Source organism: Podarcis melisellensis (assembly GCF_964234715.1).
Source record: "Podarcis melisellensis genome assembly, chromosome: 12".
NCBI classification, from domain to species: domain Eukaryota; kingdom Metazoa; phylum Chordata; class Lepidosauria; order Squamata; family Lacertidae; genus Podarcis; species Podarcis melisellensis.
The window spans coordinates 48,061,975-48,079,045 of NC_138544.1; the positions used below are offsets into that span (position 1 = coordinate 48,061,975).

General features: G+C 49.2%; 1 protein-coding gene across 1 annotated transcript; it reads left to right on the forward strand.

Moving 5' to 3' along the window:
* The first annotated feature begins 3,179 nt into the window (after positions 1–3,179).
* Positions 3,180–13,314, forward strand: MNX1 (motor neuron and pancreas homeobox 1). The gene is made up of 3 exons (XM_081882627.1): positions 3,180–3,873; positions 8,951–9,111; positions 11,715–13,314. Exons 1-3 carry the CDS (start codon positions 3,252–3,254, stop codon positions 12,084–12,086), a joined length of 1,155 nt encoding a protein of 384 aa, XP_081738753.1. The 5' UTR covers positions 3,180–3,251; the 3' UTR covers positions 12,087–13,314.
* Positions 13,315–17,071: the final 3,757 nt, after the last annotated feature.

Below are 17,071 nucleotides of genomic sequence, written 5' to 3' on the forward strand. Positions count from 1 at the left end.
GGTTTTAAAAAGAAAGCGAGGAAAATATTTTACGCCATCCGAAAATAATCAGGCTTCAGATGTGATTCACCTAGTCCTATCCTAATTATGCTACCTACAGAAGAAAAGTAAAATACGGATGTTCTTGGACTCAACTCCCATCATCCTTAGTCATTGGCTGTACTGGCCGGGGCTGATGGGAGTTGGAGCCCACCAGGTTCCCTGTCTTAAAATCATCTGGAGAAACACAAGGCTCACAGGAGCGCAGTATAGGCCCATGAACGTGGTCTCTTTAATTCATGGGGATATCTGCCACATAGGGGCAGGGGCCACCCTCAAAGTCGTGTTTTGGGGGAGCCTTCCTCAATGCGCGGGAAACTTGGTGAGAAAGAGAGAGGCCCTCTGCACATGCTCTAAGGCACGTGAGCCCCAAGTTACCTGCCCTGTATTCATAAACGAGTAAGTAATCATCAAGCAAATCTGCAAGGAAGACTATTTGCTAGGCGGTGCAGGAACGAAACACGATGCCTAGTTGGACGTGGCCGAGAGATTATCACGATGCTGTCCGTGAAATAGTCTCATCATCAGCCGCCGTCCAACTAACGTCCATAAAAGAAGGCCCGACTTGGTTGCAGGCTGGCTTCTTCGTCGTGATATCCTCCAATGCTTTTGAGGGTCAGGAGTTCTTCTTCACACGCTTCGCTTTCCCTGGGACGAGATCTCCTATTTCCCGAGCAGCCCCCGAAGGCACCAAAAGGTGAAACCCATTTTCATAAACCTCTTTGACCCCCGGAGGCTGCCGTCTTTCCTGCAGCAAAACCAAGCATGGTCTGGGTGCCTTCCCGGTGCAAAGTCAGCCGAACTTGGTCTCTTTCACAAAGAGCTTCTGAAGAAAGGGAGGGACGAGAAAAGGGGTGCAGAGGGAGGCAAAGGAACCGATGTTTGCTCTCTCTCTGCCAGCCTTGTATCGACGTTACGTGACCTTCCGTTCACATTCCCGCCGGCGGTTCTGTCTTTCTCTAACTTGCTGCAGCCGCCTTGGCAGTTTCTGATTTCTCCCCCAAAGCAAATGAACCCCAAACTCTTCCCGCTCGCTTTCTTAACGCCTCCTATATGCGTCTATACTGTATATATATGCATTTAGCCGTGTTTGTGTAAGATAAGTGGGTTTAATAACACCATCGACTAAACACGCGTTGGCGGCGGACCTGACTTCTTTGACCTCGCCGTGTTTATTCTTTCCAGCTCGTTAAAAAGCTGTTGGCACCGTCGAGGCGGGGAATATTTAATTTCAGGTGTCCAGGAATCGGAGGAGAAGCTGGAAGGAAAGAACTTATCCAATACATTTAACAGGCAGGAGAGGAGAAATGAAAGGACCGCATTTTCACGATAGGCAAGGACAACAGAATTTGCAGTTGGTGGAGGGGAGAAAAAACAAGAATCTTTGCTGAAGAGGAAACGGAGAACATAATTGACGCTAATTTTAATGGGATTTTAAAAGACTCTTTTTCATTCCCTTCAAAACCAGGATCGTGCATCGTTTCGCGTAAAGGCTATGATGCCTAAGCAAGTTCTGAGGTTTTTTCCTGTATGTTTGGTCAACAACGGACTGAAATATCAATTCAGGACTTTGGCATCCTTTTTATTTTTATGATGAAAAGGATTAGAAAATAATAATACCGAGATTCTAGTCCCATGCATGTGGGAGAAGCCCTACTGAACTGATAGGAGCTTACTTCCAAGTAAACATCCATGGGATCAAACTGGTCCTCAGTTGTGACAACCTGAAAAACAGAACAAGGAGCGCGAATAAAACTTTTCTAAAAGACTGACACAGTCGGAGTTTATTACTCTCATCTCATTTTTATTTTTGCACCTGCAACTCTGTTACGAAGGATGCGATATTTAAACATTGATCCATAGGTAAGTAAATATAGCACCTTAGCAAAGAGTTGATGCTCTTTTGAAAATGCATCCGCGTTCCATTCCCGGGGAGTAGAACGCTGAAGTCTCTCAACGTTCCAGAAATGGCAGCATTCGCTATTTCAAACGCTGGACGTCCGCTCCATATCCAGGTCAAGATGCGAGGAGGGTGGGAAAACAAGACAAAAGAACAACTTGTATTTGTTCTCCCTTTTTAATTCACAAAGGTCTTTAATTCACAAAGGGTGCTACAGTACTGTTAAGCATCCCTGAAAGGTCGGCTGTTGACTGTAAAAGAAATGTTTTAAAAAGAGGGCGAGGAAAATATTTTACGTCATCCCAAAATAATCAGGCTTCAGGTGTGATACACCTCGTCCTATCCTAATTATGCTACCTACAGAAGAAAAGTAAAATACAGGAATAACCGGGAGTTCCCTTCTGTGCAAATTATGTATCTCCTAGTGTAATAATATCCACACGGGCTCCCAGAAAAGCAAAGGGGACATTTGTGAACTCAGCACCCGGGGCAGACAGCCTCTAAATAGAGCAGAACCTCCCCATGCTGCTATTAAATATTTCAGATTTTTTCCCCCCTCTCTCTCTCTCTTTCTCACACACAAACACATGGCCTCAGCCCTCGCCTAGCTGCGTGAATTGCCCAAATAACTTTCAGTAGCTGAGAAAAGCAAAGAGAAGCTTCCTTCTCCCCACTAATTAAGGTTAGAGCATGTCGCTCTCGCAGCCAGACGGACTGAGCATCCTAACTTAGGAAAGAAACTTAGAGACGCGATTCCTTCGCTGTGGCTGAAGGCAGGGGGAAAAAACATCCTTTCCCTTCTATGGGAAACCCGTCTGATGAAGCGTTTTGCGTAAACCGTCAGCGCTCTCTCTCCTTCTCCCTCCAGCCCCCCTGGCCAAAAAGAGCAGGAAGCTCCCCCCAGGTGGGCGGGACCTAGCATCCCAGCATCCTTGACAGCTGTGTGCCGAGGCCAATGGGCTGCTCCGGATCGCCTCTCCGGCCACCAATGGTGCCCTGCCTCTCCGGAGGGCCAATGGGCGCCTCTCCCGAGCCTTCAAGTGAGCCCAGCCAGCAGGTCCGGAGCGCTTTCGCCAGAGCGGTGAGAGAAGGAGCGCTTTCCCCTGGAGGGGTGGGGGAGACTTTCGCTGCATCCGTGCAATCTCCGCGGAAGGGGCGCGGGGGCGCAAGTTGCGCGGATGGTGGGGCTGCTGCGGGCTGGGGCTGATCCGCCGCTGCCTTGGGTTTTCTCCCCTTCCTCCTCCTCCGGAGCTGCTGCTTGCAAGGCGACCCCATGAGCCTCTCCGAAGCCGTCTAAGCCCGCGCCGCCGGGATGGAGAAATCCAAGAATTTCCGCATCGACGCGCTGCTGGCCGTGGATCCTCCCAAGGCGGCGGCCTCGACGGCTCAGACGTCGCCTCTGGCGCTGGTCACCTCGCTGTCGGGCCACGCCAGCTCGCGATCCAGCAGCTCCAGCGCCAGCTCCAGCTCCAGCTGCAGCCCGCCGTCCTCGGCGGAGCCTCCGCCCTCGTCCGTCGAGGGCCTGCGCACCGACAGCCCGTCGCCGCCTCGGCTCCTGGGCGCGCACTGCGGGCTGGTGCCCAAGCCGGGCTTCCTGGGCGGCGGGGGAGGCGCGGCAGGGGGTCCCCACCCCCACGCCCACCCCCACCCGCACCCCCACGCGCACCCCCACGCCGCCCTGGGGCTGCACCCGCAAGGCGGCGCCGGCCTCCACCCGCAAGCCGCCCTCTACGGCCACCCCATGTACGGCTACCCGGCGGCGGCGGCCGCGCTGGCCTCGCAGCACCCGGCGCTCTCCTACTCGTACTCGCAGGTGCAGCCGTCGCACCCGGCCGCCGACCCCATCAAGCTGAGCGCCGGCACTTTCCAGCTGGACCAGTGGCTGCGGGCCTCCACCGCCGGCATGATCCTGCCCAAGATGCCCGACTTTAACTGTGAGTAGCCCCGAGAGAGAGATCGGACAAAAGAGCCATGATAATAGTAATGTGTGTGAGCTTGCGTGCGCACCGCTGGATGCGTGCTGCTCTTGCTGGGTGTGCGTTTTATATTTAATTTTAATTTTATTATTTATACCCCACCCATCTGGCTGGGTTTCCCAGAGAGAGGGGTGCAAGATGCATAGCTAAGCAGCACGGATACGATTGTGTGAACGCTCACACATCTATGATATAGACTCTGTCCCTCTGGAATATGTAATTTAAGGACAAGGGAGCCGCGATCTTTCCTTTGTTATCCGTTTTTCTCGCTGCCAGGCAGTAGCTGGGGCCTAAATGCGGCCGATGGCGCCTGCCTGGATTCTGTTTCTTGCCCTTCCTCCTTTGCGATAGAAAGATGCTCCCTGGCTGATCGAGGATGGTGTATTTGGATGGGGTTTTGGGGGTGAGCGAGGGAGACCCCCGCTAAAAGGAAAGTCGCCCTTGGAAAAGCCGAGGCAGCCTTGGGGAGGAGCGGCTCCTCTCAACAAGGAAGGAAAAGGCCATTTCCCAGCAGGGAGGTCTTTAAACCTGCAAAACGCGTGTTTGGGGGGTTCGTTCGTTTGGGAATCAAACACGAGAAGCAGTGGGAAGGCTTGGGTGGCGCGTAAAAGGCCAAATATTGTGCACAGGGCAGCGGCCGACTCACTGGACCGCGAATCTATCCGATTAGCCAGTCCGGTGGTTGTCCTTCGCCCTACCTAGCAACTGATTTAGAGTTTCATGGGGACTGTTTCAGAGCTTGGTTTAAAAAAAAGGCGATGGGGATGATCCAGTCCCCATTAAGTCCCATTTATTTCACCGGAAGGGTTAACCTTGTGCTTTGTTTGGACTGACTTCCCTTGAGAATGTCGGGATCTTAAAATACTTTTCCCCCTGGGTGTGCGCCCGACACCCCTCCTATAATATCCCTAATACGTGTTCTTAATTGTATGGGGAGCACTGGAATATCGAAGCCAAACCATTAGCCGTTTTTGCACACACGGGCTGGTGTGTCTCCAAAAGACTGACCTCTTAATATTCCCTACCAAGATTTGTATTATTTGGGGTAAAATTGCAGCTAGGCCTCGGTGAGGCTATTTCTTGTATTCCCCGCTCCCTGTGCAATAATCATTCAGTAAATCCATATTATTATTATTATTATTATTATTATTTCATTTTAAGAATAACTTGAGACAAGCGACCTCGCAGATATAATGGCGTGTTGGTTACTTGATGTACACTTTGCTATAAAAGCAGTGCAGCTCAGAGTTAGGCTTACTTTTCTTGATAAATCGTCAAAGGGGGGGGTTACTTGTTTCTTATCCCCCCCCGTCCCTTTTTTGAAGGAGAAGAAAAGAAGAGGCCCTTCCGACAGGAAAAAGTAATAATTAGGGAAGCTGTCAAAATTCCTGCTCCCGCAAATAAAACGCACGTGTGAACAAACAGCCCAAAGAAAGACCATAACGGGAGGCTTGGGGAACTCGCGCCGGGGTGCGAAAACCGCCTCGGCGGTGCTGTTTGCGCGTGGCAGGAGGCTCTGGGAATCTAAGGGAGAGAGAAAAAATGCCTACTACTATTCTGATATTTTAAGAGGTTTCCTGCAAATAAAACTAATTGTTCTGTTGAAAGGAATCCTCTAAAAGTACCCAAAGCGGTGGTGGGGCTGATATACAGCGGGTTCAGTACAGCAACAAATAAATAAAAATTAAGCATTGATATTGAAATCGACGAGGGTTAAAGGTGGCCTGTATCTACCTATGTTCAGTCCCGGTTAGAAAAAACGTAGCTTTGAAGTTTTGAAGGCGATCACAAAAGACCTGGTTGTTAGATAACAGATTTAGGCAACGCGGATTTGCTTTCTAGCAAAATACCGGGTTGCAGCTATATCAGCGTTTAGATCCCTCTCTTTGACGCGACAAGAAAGCGGAACATTCTCAGGATTTATTTCTGTTACATTTTTTCTTTTACACGTTTTTTTCTAAAATTATTTAGCTTGCCACGTTTTTCCTAAAATCACCACGTTTTTCCTAAAATTATTTAGTTTATTTAGCATAATAAGCCTACCACATTTTTAACAACAAACAAGTCGCAGAAGACTGATGAAACCTCTCAAGACTGAGCGCTTGTTCCGTCAAAGCCCACCATGGATAGCAGGATTTTAATTCCATGGTGTATTTACAGGGCAATATTAACAAGAGGAGAGTTACATTGATATCCCCGATATCAGTTGGTGGAAACTGACGACCCTAATCCGGGCGGAACAGAACACACCCAAATGCAGACCATTCGTTTGGCTGCCAGACAGTGCCCTAGAAAACAGGACTTTTAATTCGTACTGGGTCGAGGAAAACATCTCTCGTTTTCCACGCCGCTAACAGAAGAGCCCTCGTTTATTTCCAAAAGTCTTTTGGAATGGTAGTGGGGTATGTTTTGGTTCTATATTTAGTCAAGGAAGGGGAAAAAATGTAATTTCGGAGTCAGCTCTCTGTGGCCTTTTCTTCTCAGATCGATTCCCCAAGAGTCCTCCTTTTAATTAAAAAGTCCGGTTCGAGGGTCAGTTTGAGAATAAAAGGGGCACCATTGCTTAAAAGGGGGCGTTAGTTGAAAGCCGCCAACGGTTTGCCCCTTACCCTTCTCCCTCAGTGCGGTGGGGGGTGGGCCCGAGCTCTCTTGAGCCCTCGGATCGCGCCCCTTTCACTTTCTCCCAATTATTATCTCTTGGGAAATCAGAGAATGGGCTCGGTGACCCCGCCCCGAGGCCGCCCCACCGTCCGGCTTCTCCGGCTGGGATAGTGCGAAGCGCTTCCTTCGGTCCAGGGCGCCCCGTCGGAGCGCCGCGCTTCCATCTCCCGGCGCTCTGCGGGCTTTGCCGCGGCCAGGAGCTCTTCGCGGGCGAGCAAGACCCGGTGGGGGGACGGGGCTGGCTGGCTGGCTAGAGGGAAGGCTCGCTTTTCCCGCGGCTTTTGTCTTGGCAGAGAGGTGGGCTCCCTCCGTGAGAAAGGAGATGTCTAGAGACCCACCAGGGCGCGGGGTCAGCGAGAACAATCTGGGGAAGCGAGGTCTCTCCTCGGACGGATCACCCTTCCAGGAGGTGGAGGAGAAAGTGAGAAGGAAGCCCCGTTTGCAAACTTCTCCCGGTTGGGGCTTCTTAGGACTTGCCAAGCCAAGGGCCGTCGGAAGGGCGGCGAGTTTGTCCGTTGCCTTCCTTGGCGTTCGCCCTAGCTCTTTTGCGACGGTCCAGTCCTCGTCTTACGATCTGCAAGGCGAGCAGGAGAAGAGGATCGGGCCAATTCACGGAGCAACGCCGCGCAGGACACTGTTTTCTTCCACCAGACCTTCAAGGCGCATTCAGAGAATTCTGGGCACTTGCAGTTGGCTAAAGAATGCTGGGAATTGTAACTCTACGAAGGATGAACTACAGTGCCCAGAATCCTTTGAAGGAAAGAATGAGCTTTAAAGGTTTCGCGTGTCCGCATATGTGTCTCTGCATATGATTTGATCGGGATCCTAAGGAAGAGCAGGAGGGGGCTGTTGCGCTCATGTCCTGTTCTGGGGCTTCTCGCAGGCATCTGGACTAGATGGGTCATTGGCCTGATCCAGCGGGCTTCTCTTATGCACATCTCTCTCTTTGACTTTCTTCTTCCGTGTCCATGAATCACCGTTTGACATCAGAGCATGACTTCAGACCGAGGCTACAGGCTAGAGGAAGCCGTAGCAGGATGGCTCCCCTTTCTGGCTCCGTCCTTCCGCGACCAATATTGTGCTTCTGCCGGAATATTTTTTAAGGAACCCTCTTAAAAATAGTTCTTAAAAATAGAATTAAATTATTCTGCCCAACCCTATACAGCTAAATCACTTCCCCTCTTTTCCTAGATGTGAGATAGCATCATGGATCTGAAAGATGTTGTGATGAGGAGCAGTTGGGTGTGAGATAATCCGCTCTGATCCGCAAAAATGTCTCAGCCTCCGCTGCTCCTGGCCCGGTCCGCGCTCTCCATACTTTCCTGCGCAGGGCAACTCGTTCATGCATTGATTGCGGCTCCAATCTTATACCCACTACTGAACTCGAAGGGACTTGCGTTTGAGTAAAGATGTATACGATTGTGCTGTGGAAAGGGGCATTTTGTGTGTGTGTGTGTGTGTGTGTGTGTGTGTGTGTGAACACTGATACAGGAGGCGCATTCAAAAATGCTAAGAGAGATAGGTTCTGGAAAGACGAAACATAAATGCAATAAATGCTATATAGATGCTATATAGATGCAATAAATGTAAAATTAAAATAAAAATGCATCGCTAACCCGCGGAACTACAAGCTGCAGTGATGGCAACTAGGGCAGATGACTTTAAAAAAAAAAGAGAGGAGATTTTAGACGGATTAGTGGATAGTAGGACAGCCATAAGAGCAAAATGATTCTTTATCAAGGAGTCATGTGATTTAAATATATGGTGTGTCCTCAGTCCCATTGACCGAGGCAGCATATCTCTGGATAGTAAGAAACTGAGGGGAGGCTAGCGAGGCAAAGCGCTCCGTGGGACCCGAGACCCAGAGGAGGTGGGGACTGTTCATTTTCCTGTCCCTAAAGCAAAATAAGCCGCCGTCGAGTCCAGGCGACCATGTCTCCGCCCCGCGGAGCTTACAGTCCAAAATTCGACTCGGGCGAAAACAAAGGAAGGGAAGGCAGGAAGAGGAGATCTTGACCAGACGGAGATAACCCCAGAGAGATGGTTTCCATAGGGTTAGTTATTTTGAGGAGTTTCCATCACAATTCCCAGCATGATTTACATAAACAGAAGATGCAGGAAATCTGTCCTCTCGCCCCCGATCTTGTTGCTGTGTGTCTTTCTAGACCGCCTGTCCTCCCTCCTTAATCGCATCTCCGTTTCACGCCCAGCTGTACTGGATCAGTTTCTCCAGGAGGGTCCTGAGCTCCGCCGCTGTTCCCAGGACAGAGGAAGCCCCTGCGCAACGGAGCGCGGCTGGAGGGATGCAGGGGGTGGCGCGCTCCTCGCTCCTCGTCCTCTCTCACGCCTTCTCCTTTCCTCTCTCCCTCCTCAGCCCAAGCACAGTCCAACCTGCTGGGCAAGTGCCGGCGGCCCCGCACGGCCTTCACTAGCCAGCAGCTGCTGGAACTGGAGCATCAGTTCAAGCTGAACAAGTACCTGTCCCGGCCGAAGCGCTTCGAGGTGGCCACGTCTCTCATGCTCACCGAGACGCAGGTGAGTGTCTTGCTGGGGAAGGGAGGAGGAGGAGGAGGAAGAGAGAAGGGAGCTGGATCCAGCAAAGGAGGGGGATCACCTGCAGAGGAAGGGGCTTTTGCCTTGCTGGGCTCGCTGCGCATCTTCCGCAGGCAGGAGGAACCTGCGTAAATAAGCGCCCCCTTGAGGTCCAATCAGCTCACCGCCAAGTTAGCGCTCGGGTCCCCACTTTTGAGTCCACGGCTTTCCTTTCTCATTTCAGCCAAAATATTAACACGGGGGAGCGGAATAGTGTGTCGTTTCGTTTCTGTTTACATTACAAAGCACCCCACCCTGTCATTCCAGTGCTCCAGGCCCTTTTGGAAACTTGGAAATGCAATAAAGGTTCCTGGCTGGTAGCCAGATTCTGCGCCCAGATTTGTAGGCACAGATCATCCTCTAGAATAAAATAGCTTACTAGGGAAATGCTGAAGTCACCCTTTGGTGCGCCTCAGGGTCAATTTTTATGGCAGCCCAAATCTCAGGTGTACCGGTGTATGTATATATCTCAATTTTAACTTATGAGCTATTGCTGCAATCTGCTCTGATTGTATATTTTATCTTTATGAACACTGTTTTTATTGTGTTATGCGAGATGGTCTTTGACCGTAATAAATTATCTATCTATCTATCTATCTAGGCTGCAATCCTATTGTCACTTATCTGGCACTGAGTCCATTGAATTCAACAGGGTTTAGTTCTTAGGGGGAATGTGTGGGATTGTACTGTGTGCTATTTCGTGGGGGGAAGGCCTTGAGTCAGGGGTGGAGCAGCTGCTAGTTCAATCCCTGGCACAATCTAAAATCCTGGAGTGCTGCAGCCAATCACTGTAGACATTACTGAACCAGATGGACCAATATTCTGACTCGGTGTAGCTTACTATGTTTCTCTGTGTCTTCCTTCTTTAAATCTAAGGTGGGTTTAATTTAAAAGATTCTTTTAGAACAACATGCAGGTGATATAGGAGGCCTCTGGACATTATGTGTGTGTGTGGGGGGGGAAGGCATAGGGATCATAATTTCAGATCTTAAATAGGAATCAGTTTGGCACCACCCATCCCTACGAACAATTTCTGCCTGTCTGCAGGAGGCTTCTCTCAAAATTATATTTTGCTGGCACTGGGCTCCATCATGTCTAGCCAAAATAAAAAAACAGCATCTTCCCGCTGTGCTGGAAAGGCGAAGTATGTTTTTTGGAGAGTGGGGCCCTAAGATACAGCTTGTTTAGGTTATACGTAAATCTGGCACTGGCCACAACCAACATAACCTGTAATTGGGGATTATGGGAATCAGAGTCCAGCAATTGGGGGGGGGGACATATCTCATAGGTTTCTCATTCCCACTCTCATAAATTGATGAAGGTGGCCTATATGGAGTTACTCCATTTTCTTTCTGTGGGTGGAGGCAGTGGCATAGTGTGGGGGGTGCAGGGGGGCCCGGCTGCACCGGGCGCAACATATGGGGGTTAGGGTTAGGGGGCGCAAATCCACGGGTTAGGGGGTGCAAATTACTTGCCTTGCCCCGGGTGCTGACAACCCACGCTACGCCACTGGGTGGAGGTGGTGACTACCCCAAGGTCACCCAGTGAACTTCCTGGATTAGCAAGGACTAAGACCAGGATTTCTTTCTTCTAGATAGACTTGTGACTATCCACAACACATCATGCTAGATTCTGATCTTTGCCTGTTGGTTGTTCTTATTTCCAGCTGTTGTTAAAACACACAACAGCCACTGATTGGTTGTGCCATTTGCAGTGTGCGAGGTGGTCTCTTCCTACCCCATCTTTAGGAGTTTGGGGCGCTGGGAACCAGGAATGCCCTGTCTCAGATCTAAGTTCTATCATAAATTTTCCAGGTGGCCTTTGGGAAGCCACACTCTCCTTTAGCCCAGGGGTGATAAAAATGGCTCTACTTCCAGGGCTGGTGTAAGGATTGCTGACATAATGTTTGTGAATGACTTGGGACACTTGAGAGGTGTCTAAATCCCACTACTGCCACTAATCTCTTGATTAGTAAAGTGCCCAAACTCATGCTGTCTTGGTAAATGCAGATGCCATTCTTCCTCCATTCTTCAGACAGTCCAAGCTGGCAGAGAGACATCCAGAATCAGAGGCAGAAGCTGAAGCAGGAGAGGATGGAGGTCAAGAGGCAGAGATGAGTCAGGCTGGTGAAGAGTCCTGGGTGTCTCTCCCTCCTGCTGCAACAAGCTCCTCTCCAGAACCAGAATGGGGTTGAAATGGGCAGAGCAGTGACAGGCTGTATGCAGGCATAGTCTCTGATTGCTTGGGAATAGCCCTGGAGAGGAGAGGACTTAGATGGCTGTAGGGTACCAGGAACTTTCAGTCTCAGCAGCTGATTTTCATGCAGTAAGGCCACCGGGAATTAGCTTCTGTGCTTGTCAGGCCTGACCCTCAACCAAGTCTGTGGAGATTGTGCTTTTTGCTAATAAAGAGTTGACTCCAACTGTGAACGGTATGATTTACTGCCGGCCCGTTCTGTGACAGACCGTGTTCCTCATGGTATAGGTCTGATCCCATGTATGTCGCCTGATTCACATTGTGTGCTATTTCCACCCTCTCCTCTCCAGGTGAAGATCTGGTTCCAGAACCGGCGTATGAAGTGGAAGCGGAGCAAGAAGGCCAAGGAGCAGGCGGCTCAGGAGGCGGAGAAGCAGAAAGGAGGAAGTGTTGGGGAGGACAAAGTGGGGGATGAGGTGCTGCCTGCAGGGCCCCCGGAGAAAAACAACGGAGGGCGCCGCTTGCAGGAACTCAGGGACAGTGACCGGGAGGAAGAGGATGATGAGGAAGAGGATGACGAAGAAGAGGAGGAGGAAGATCGGCCCGGACACTGCTGCCCCTATGGGTCTCCTGACTGCTCTGACGGGGATGAGGATGGGAGGCAGCCCCATGGACGGCATGGGGGAGCCCACCCACAGTTGCCCCCCACCTCGGCTCCCTGAACACTTGGATCCCAGAGCCAAGAGCCACCTTCCTTGCACTGGTTCAGGAGAAAATCCTTTCCCAACCCCACGTGTGTTTGTTGCTCTGTGTGTAAGCTGGTGCCCTGCAGGTGTTTTTGGACTGCAATTCCCATCAGCCCCAGCCAGCATGGCCATATGAGACCATGGTGATGTTGGCTGGGGCTGATGGGAGTTGTAGTCCAACAGATCTGGAGGGTGGCAGGTTGGTGAAGGCTGGTCTAAAGTAAAATGCTCTCATTGTCCTCCATGCAACTGACTTTACTGGTCCCAATGGCACTCCATGTGCAACTAACCCTGATCTTCCCAGTTTACACAGTCATGTTCCTCAGTGTCTTGCCTCCTCCCCCCATGGGCTCAGGCTTACTGTCAGGGCTCGAGTCAAATGTGGGTCAGCATGTCTGTGCAGTTAACAATTCGGGGAAATGGCATACAACTCAGCAACACTGCCCAGTAGGTCTTGCCCCTATGGAACAGTAGGCAGAACTGAAGGTTCTCTGCCTTCCACTCTTTCTCCTCTCCCAGATGTTTCACAAACAGTCTCAAGCTGCGTCTACACACCTGTGGCCTCTTTCCTGCTCTCCTCATTTTTCTGTGCATTCTTGTGGACCAATGGGGAGGGGAGGTTGGCGCAACAGGAGAGAGAGACTCCCTGGAGTCTTCAACAGCCTCTTGACCCCCCTCCACTGCTTCAGCCTCGGAGTCTGAACTGCTCCTTGTCACAGGCTCTTCCTGATCACTTTATCCTGTTGCCCCTTCAGCTTCCAGCCCCTCTTCCCAATTGTCCCTCTGACCTCTCTTCAGTGTTCCATCACGGATCCCTGGGCTCTGAGCCTTCCTCCTCTGGGGTTTCCCTTGAGGGATCCTTGGCTGGTGCCTTCCACTACTCCTCTTCACCCAGCCAGTCCTTGACACTTAGCACATGAAGAAGAAGAGTTTGGATTTGATATCCCGCCTTTCACTCCCCTTCAGGAGTCTCAAAGCGGCTAACATTCTCCTTTCCCTTCCTCCCCCACAACAAACACTCTGTGAGGTGAGTGGGGCTGAGAGACTTCAGAGAAGTGTGACTAGCCCAAGGTCACCCAGCAGCTGCATGTGGAGGAGCAGGGAAGCAAACCCGGTTCACCAGATTACGAGTTTACCGCTCTTAACCACTACACCACACAGGCTTTCATGAGAGTTCTCTTAATCCGATTGTTATTGTTTAAATTGATTTTTAATAAATGTATGGGCTTCTCTTTGCCAGCTCCCCCCATCTTGCAAACAGTATTTAAAGTCACAACAACATTACAACATATAATAAATAAAACCTCCCTTCCGTGACCACCCTAAAACAAATAATTCCAAAGGCCAGCAATAAAACATATTTTTAAAAAGAATCCAAGGCCCAGCATGGTTGTATAAATAGTATAGAAGCTTCTGGGCCTTTAAGGAAAATAGGGTTGACAGTTCACTCCTGCTTAATCGGCCTGTGGCTTGACCTCCCCATTTTTGCCCTGCACTATCCCCTCCTTTAGCTCCTCCTCAGCATTGCTCAATGATCAGGAGTGTAAAACCACATTGTCCTCTAGTGGTTGGTTGGGAATGTTAAGTCGCCAGCTCTTTGTCAGAAGAGCCAACCTCCAGACCTGGTAATGTGTCTCAGTGAAAAAATTCAGTTCACAAGGCATAGCTGATGGGCACCCACCCAAAAAATCCCCACAACCCAGTACAGGTACAGTGGTACGTCGGGTTAAGAACTTAATTCATTCTGGAGGTCCGTTCTTAACCTGAAACTGTTCTTAACCTGATGCACCACTTTAGCTAATGGGGCCTCCTGCTGCTGCCGTGTGATTTCTGTTCTCATCCTGAAGCAAAGTTCTTAACCCGAGGTACTATTTCTGGGTTAGTGGAGTCTGAAACCTGAAGCGTCATTAACCTGAAGTGAATGTAACCCGAGGTACCACTGTAGTACCGAAAGCTAGAGTCGTCATCTTTCTGCAGCCCTGATTAACAATTCCCTGTTCTATTATGTCAGTGCCACTGTGCTGAAAGCTGACACTGGACATGTGGCTCTTTGGACACTTTGCCTCTTCTCTTCGACAGTATTGAGAGTTTTTATGCTTTATAAGAAGCAATCTGGGAAACCTACGACCACGAAGCTTGGATCTGCTGGGGATCTCGGGAGGACTGTATTGTCTTTATTTTTGTACATTGTATTTATAAAAAGAGTTAAAGAGAAATACCTCTACTTATGCATGCTAAGTTATTAATCGGCTTCTCCCAATGTCCCAAAGGTTATGTAAAATAAAACGGTTTTGTACTTGAGATCTACATGGATTCCTTGAACCAGAGAGCTGGCTTTAAGGCTCTGTGTGTCAATTCTTACTAGGCTTTATGCTGAACAAAACCAATTCACAACTCAATTAAAATGAAGCAGATAGAATTAGGATTTCCAGGTTTTTTGTGCATGATCCTGTGCCTTAAGAACTGTAGGTCAGGTATGAAGTCAACCAGCGATGACATTCCTAGTGCAGAGGTTGAGGGTTGCTAAACGGCTTCATATCACAGAAGGCTGATAACCGTAAGTAAGGGCTTCTCCCCATTATAAGCACACAATTCTTAACTCTAGCTGGATCAGACTAAAAGTCCCTTTGTGTTTGATTTTTACCTGGATCAGGCCCATTTATTTTAATGCTGCTTTCTTTCATACTGCATTTTAAAATGGGGGCATGATCAATACTGATCAAACATTGCATAAATGCCTCAAATTAAATGCATACATATACAGTACTGATAGTGCACCGAAAATGCAACTCCAAACTTATGAGATACAGCGGTACCTCGGGTTAAGTACTTAATTCATTCCGGAGGTCCATTCTTAACCTGAAACTGTTCTTAACCTGAAGCACCTCTTTAGTTAATGGGGCTTCCTGCTGCTGCTGCACCGCTGGAGCCCGATTTCTGTTCTCATCCTGAAGCAAAGTTCTTAACCTGAAGCACTATTTCTAGGTTAGTGGAGTGTGTAACCTGAAGCGTATGTAACCTGAAGCGTATGTAACCCGAGGTACCACTGTACATAAAATCTATGTTTTTATAGTATTTCAGTGTTAGGGGGCTGTGTGCAGGCCTTTAATTTTGCAACTGCAACCGATTACAACAGACTGCGTATATTTCCTGTGCACTGAACTGTGTTGCTCACTGTACAGCCTGGAGAGAAAACAGAGTGTAAAACTAATGTGTGGATATTTTGAACTAGCAGGAAACTTGCCATTCCACCCCACACCAGAGGCCAAGGGAGCAGAGAAAACTGATCTCTGCGCATCTCGCTAGCTGGATCAGGAACTGCAGGCGTAGATCAAATATATGCCCAAATGCTGATGCTGCAGTACTTTCAGCACACTTGACTGTCCTTCCCCATTCAGATTCTGGGCCCAGATAATAATAATAAAAAACCTTCCCAGCTCTATCTGCTGCATTCTAAACTTGTATTTTCTATCTCTTTTACCAAATGGAAAAAGAAATATTGAAGTAGATTCAGGATTCAGGATTTTGATGCACTGTGTAACACTGGATATAGAAACACAGAAATGTAGAGTTGGAGGGGACCCTGAGGATCATCTAGTCCAACCCCTCAAAATGCAGGAATATGCAACTGTCCCACATGGGGATTGAACCTGCGACCTTGGTGTTATCAGCACCATACTCTAACACACACAGAGAAAGAATGTCATAAATGGACCAAGCAGTACAAGTTGTATGCAGAACATATTTCATATTCTTTAAGAAGTACGTTTGGGTAAATAATTAAAAACCATTCCCTTTAATAGCGGGGCTAGGTGGTAATTGTCAGTAGCTCTGAAGCAAAAACAACGAGGCCATTGAGAAATAAGAGAATAATGTCAGGGGACGGACAGGGGGAACCCTCAGCTCCATGGCTGAGTACAACAAACTTTTTCGCAACACCAACACCTCAGGGGTCAGCCCCCCAAGCTGTGTGTCGGTTGGAAAAGAAAAATGGACAACCTGGAAAAGGGGATAGAAATACTTGTCTTTTCCCAGAGGTTACTTTCTGAAGCACCAGGTGCCCTACACTGTAATATTAAGCTTGCAATCCTAAACACTCGAAGGAGGAAGCCCCAGTGCAATCCTAACAATGTCTAGTCAGAAGTAAGTCCTATTAAATTCAAGAATTTCCGGTGAGTGGGGTTAAGAGTGGAACCTTTGTTCTGAGTTAATATGCACTCTGATCTGAATAAACAACCCAACTCTTCGCACCCCGCTAGAAAAGTACAGTGGTACCTCGGGTTAAGGACTTAATTCGTTCCGGAGGTCCGTTCTTAACCTGAAACTGTTCTTAACCTGAAGCACCACTTTAGCTAACGGGGCCTCCTGCTGCTGCTGCGCCGACGGAGCACGATTTCTGTTCTCATCCTGAAGCAAAGTACTTAACCCGAGGTACTATTTCTGGGTTAGCGGAGTCTGTAACCTGAAGGGTCTGTAACCCGAGGTACCACTGTATGGCTGAAGTTAGTAGAACGCCTCGAGTAAATGACTTCAGGCTAATTAAAAGCATCTTCTTTCTCCTCTTGCGTCAATCTCCGATCCTAAAACTCCCTTCGTCGCGCCATAGAAATCAATAGGCATTTGCTTCCTATCAAACATGCATGCAGTGGATCCCCAAAGGAGCGACCGTCTTCAGCACCTTGGTCAGCGGGAGCCGTTGGCAACGTTGCGCCCTCCAGACGCTACTACAACTCTCATCTGTTGGCTGGCGCTGACGGGAGCTGTAGTCCCAAACATCTGGAAGGCGCCACGTTGCCGACTGCTGGACAAAGGACTCGAATTTGTGCAAAACCAAAAGAATCTTTCCTGGCATTCCGGCTCAAGTTCTTGATGGATCGGCCTCAGGCTTCCCAAGTGCGGTCAAGCACAGGGTTGCTGGCTCCCCCGCCCCCTTTTGAATTTATATATATATTTAAATTAAA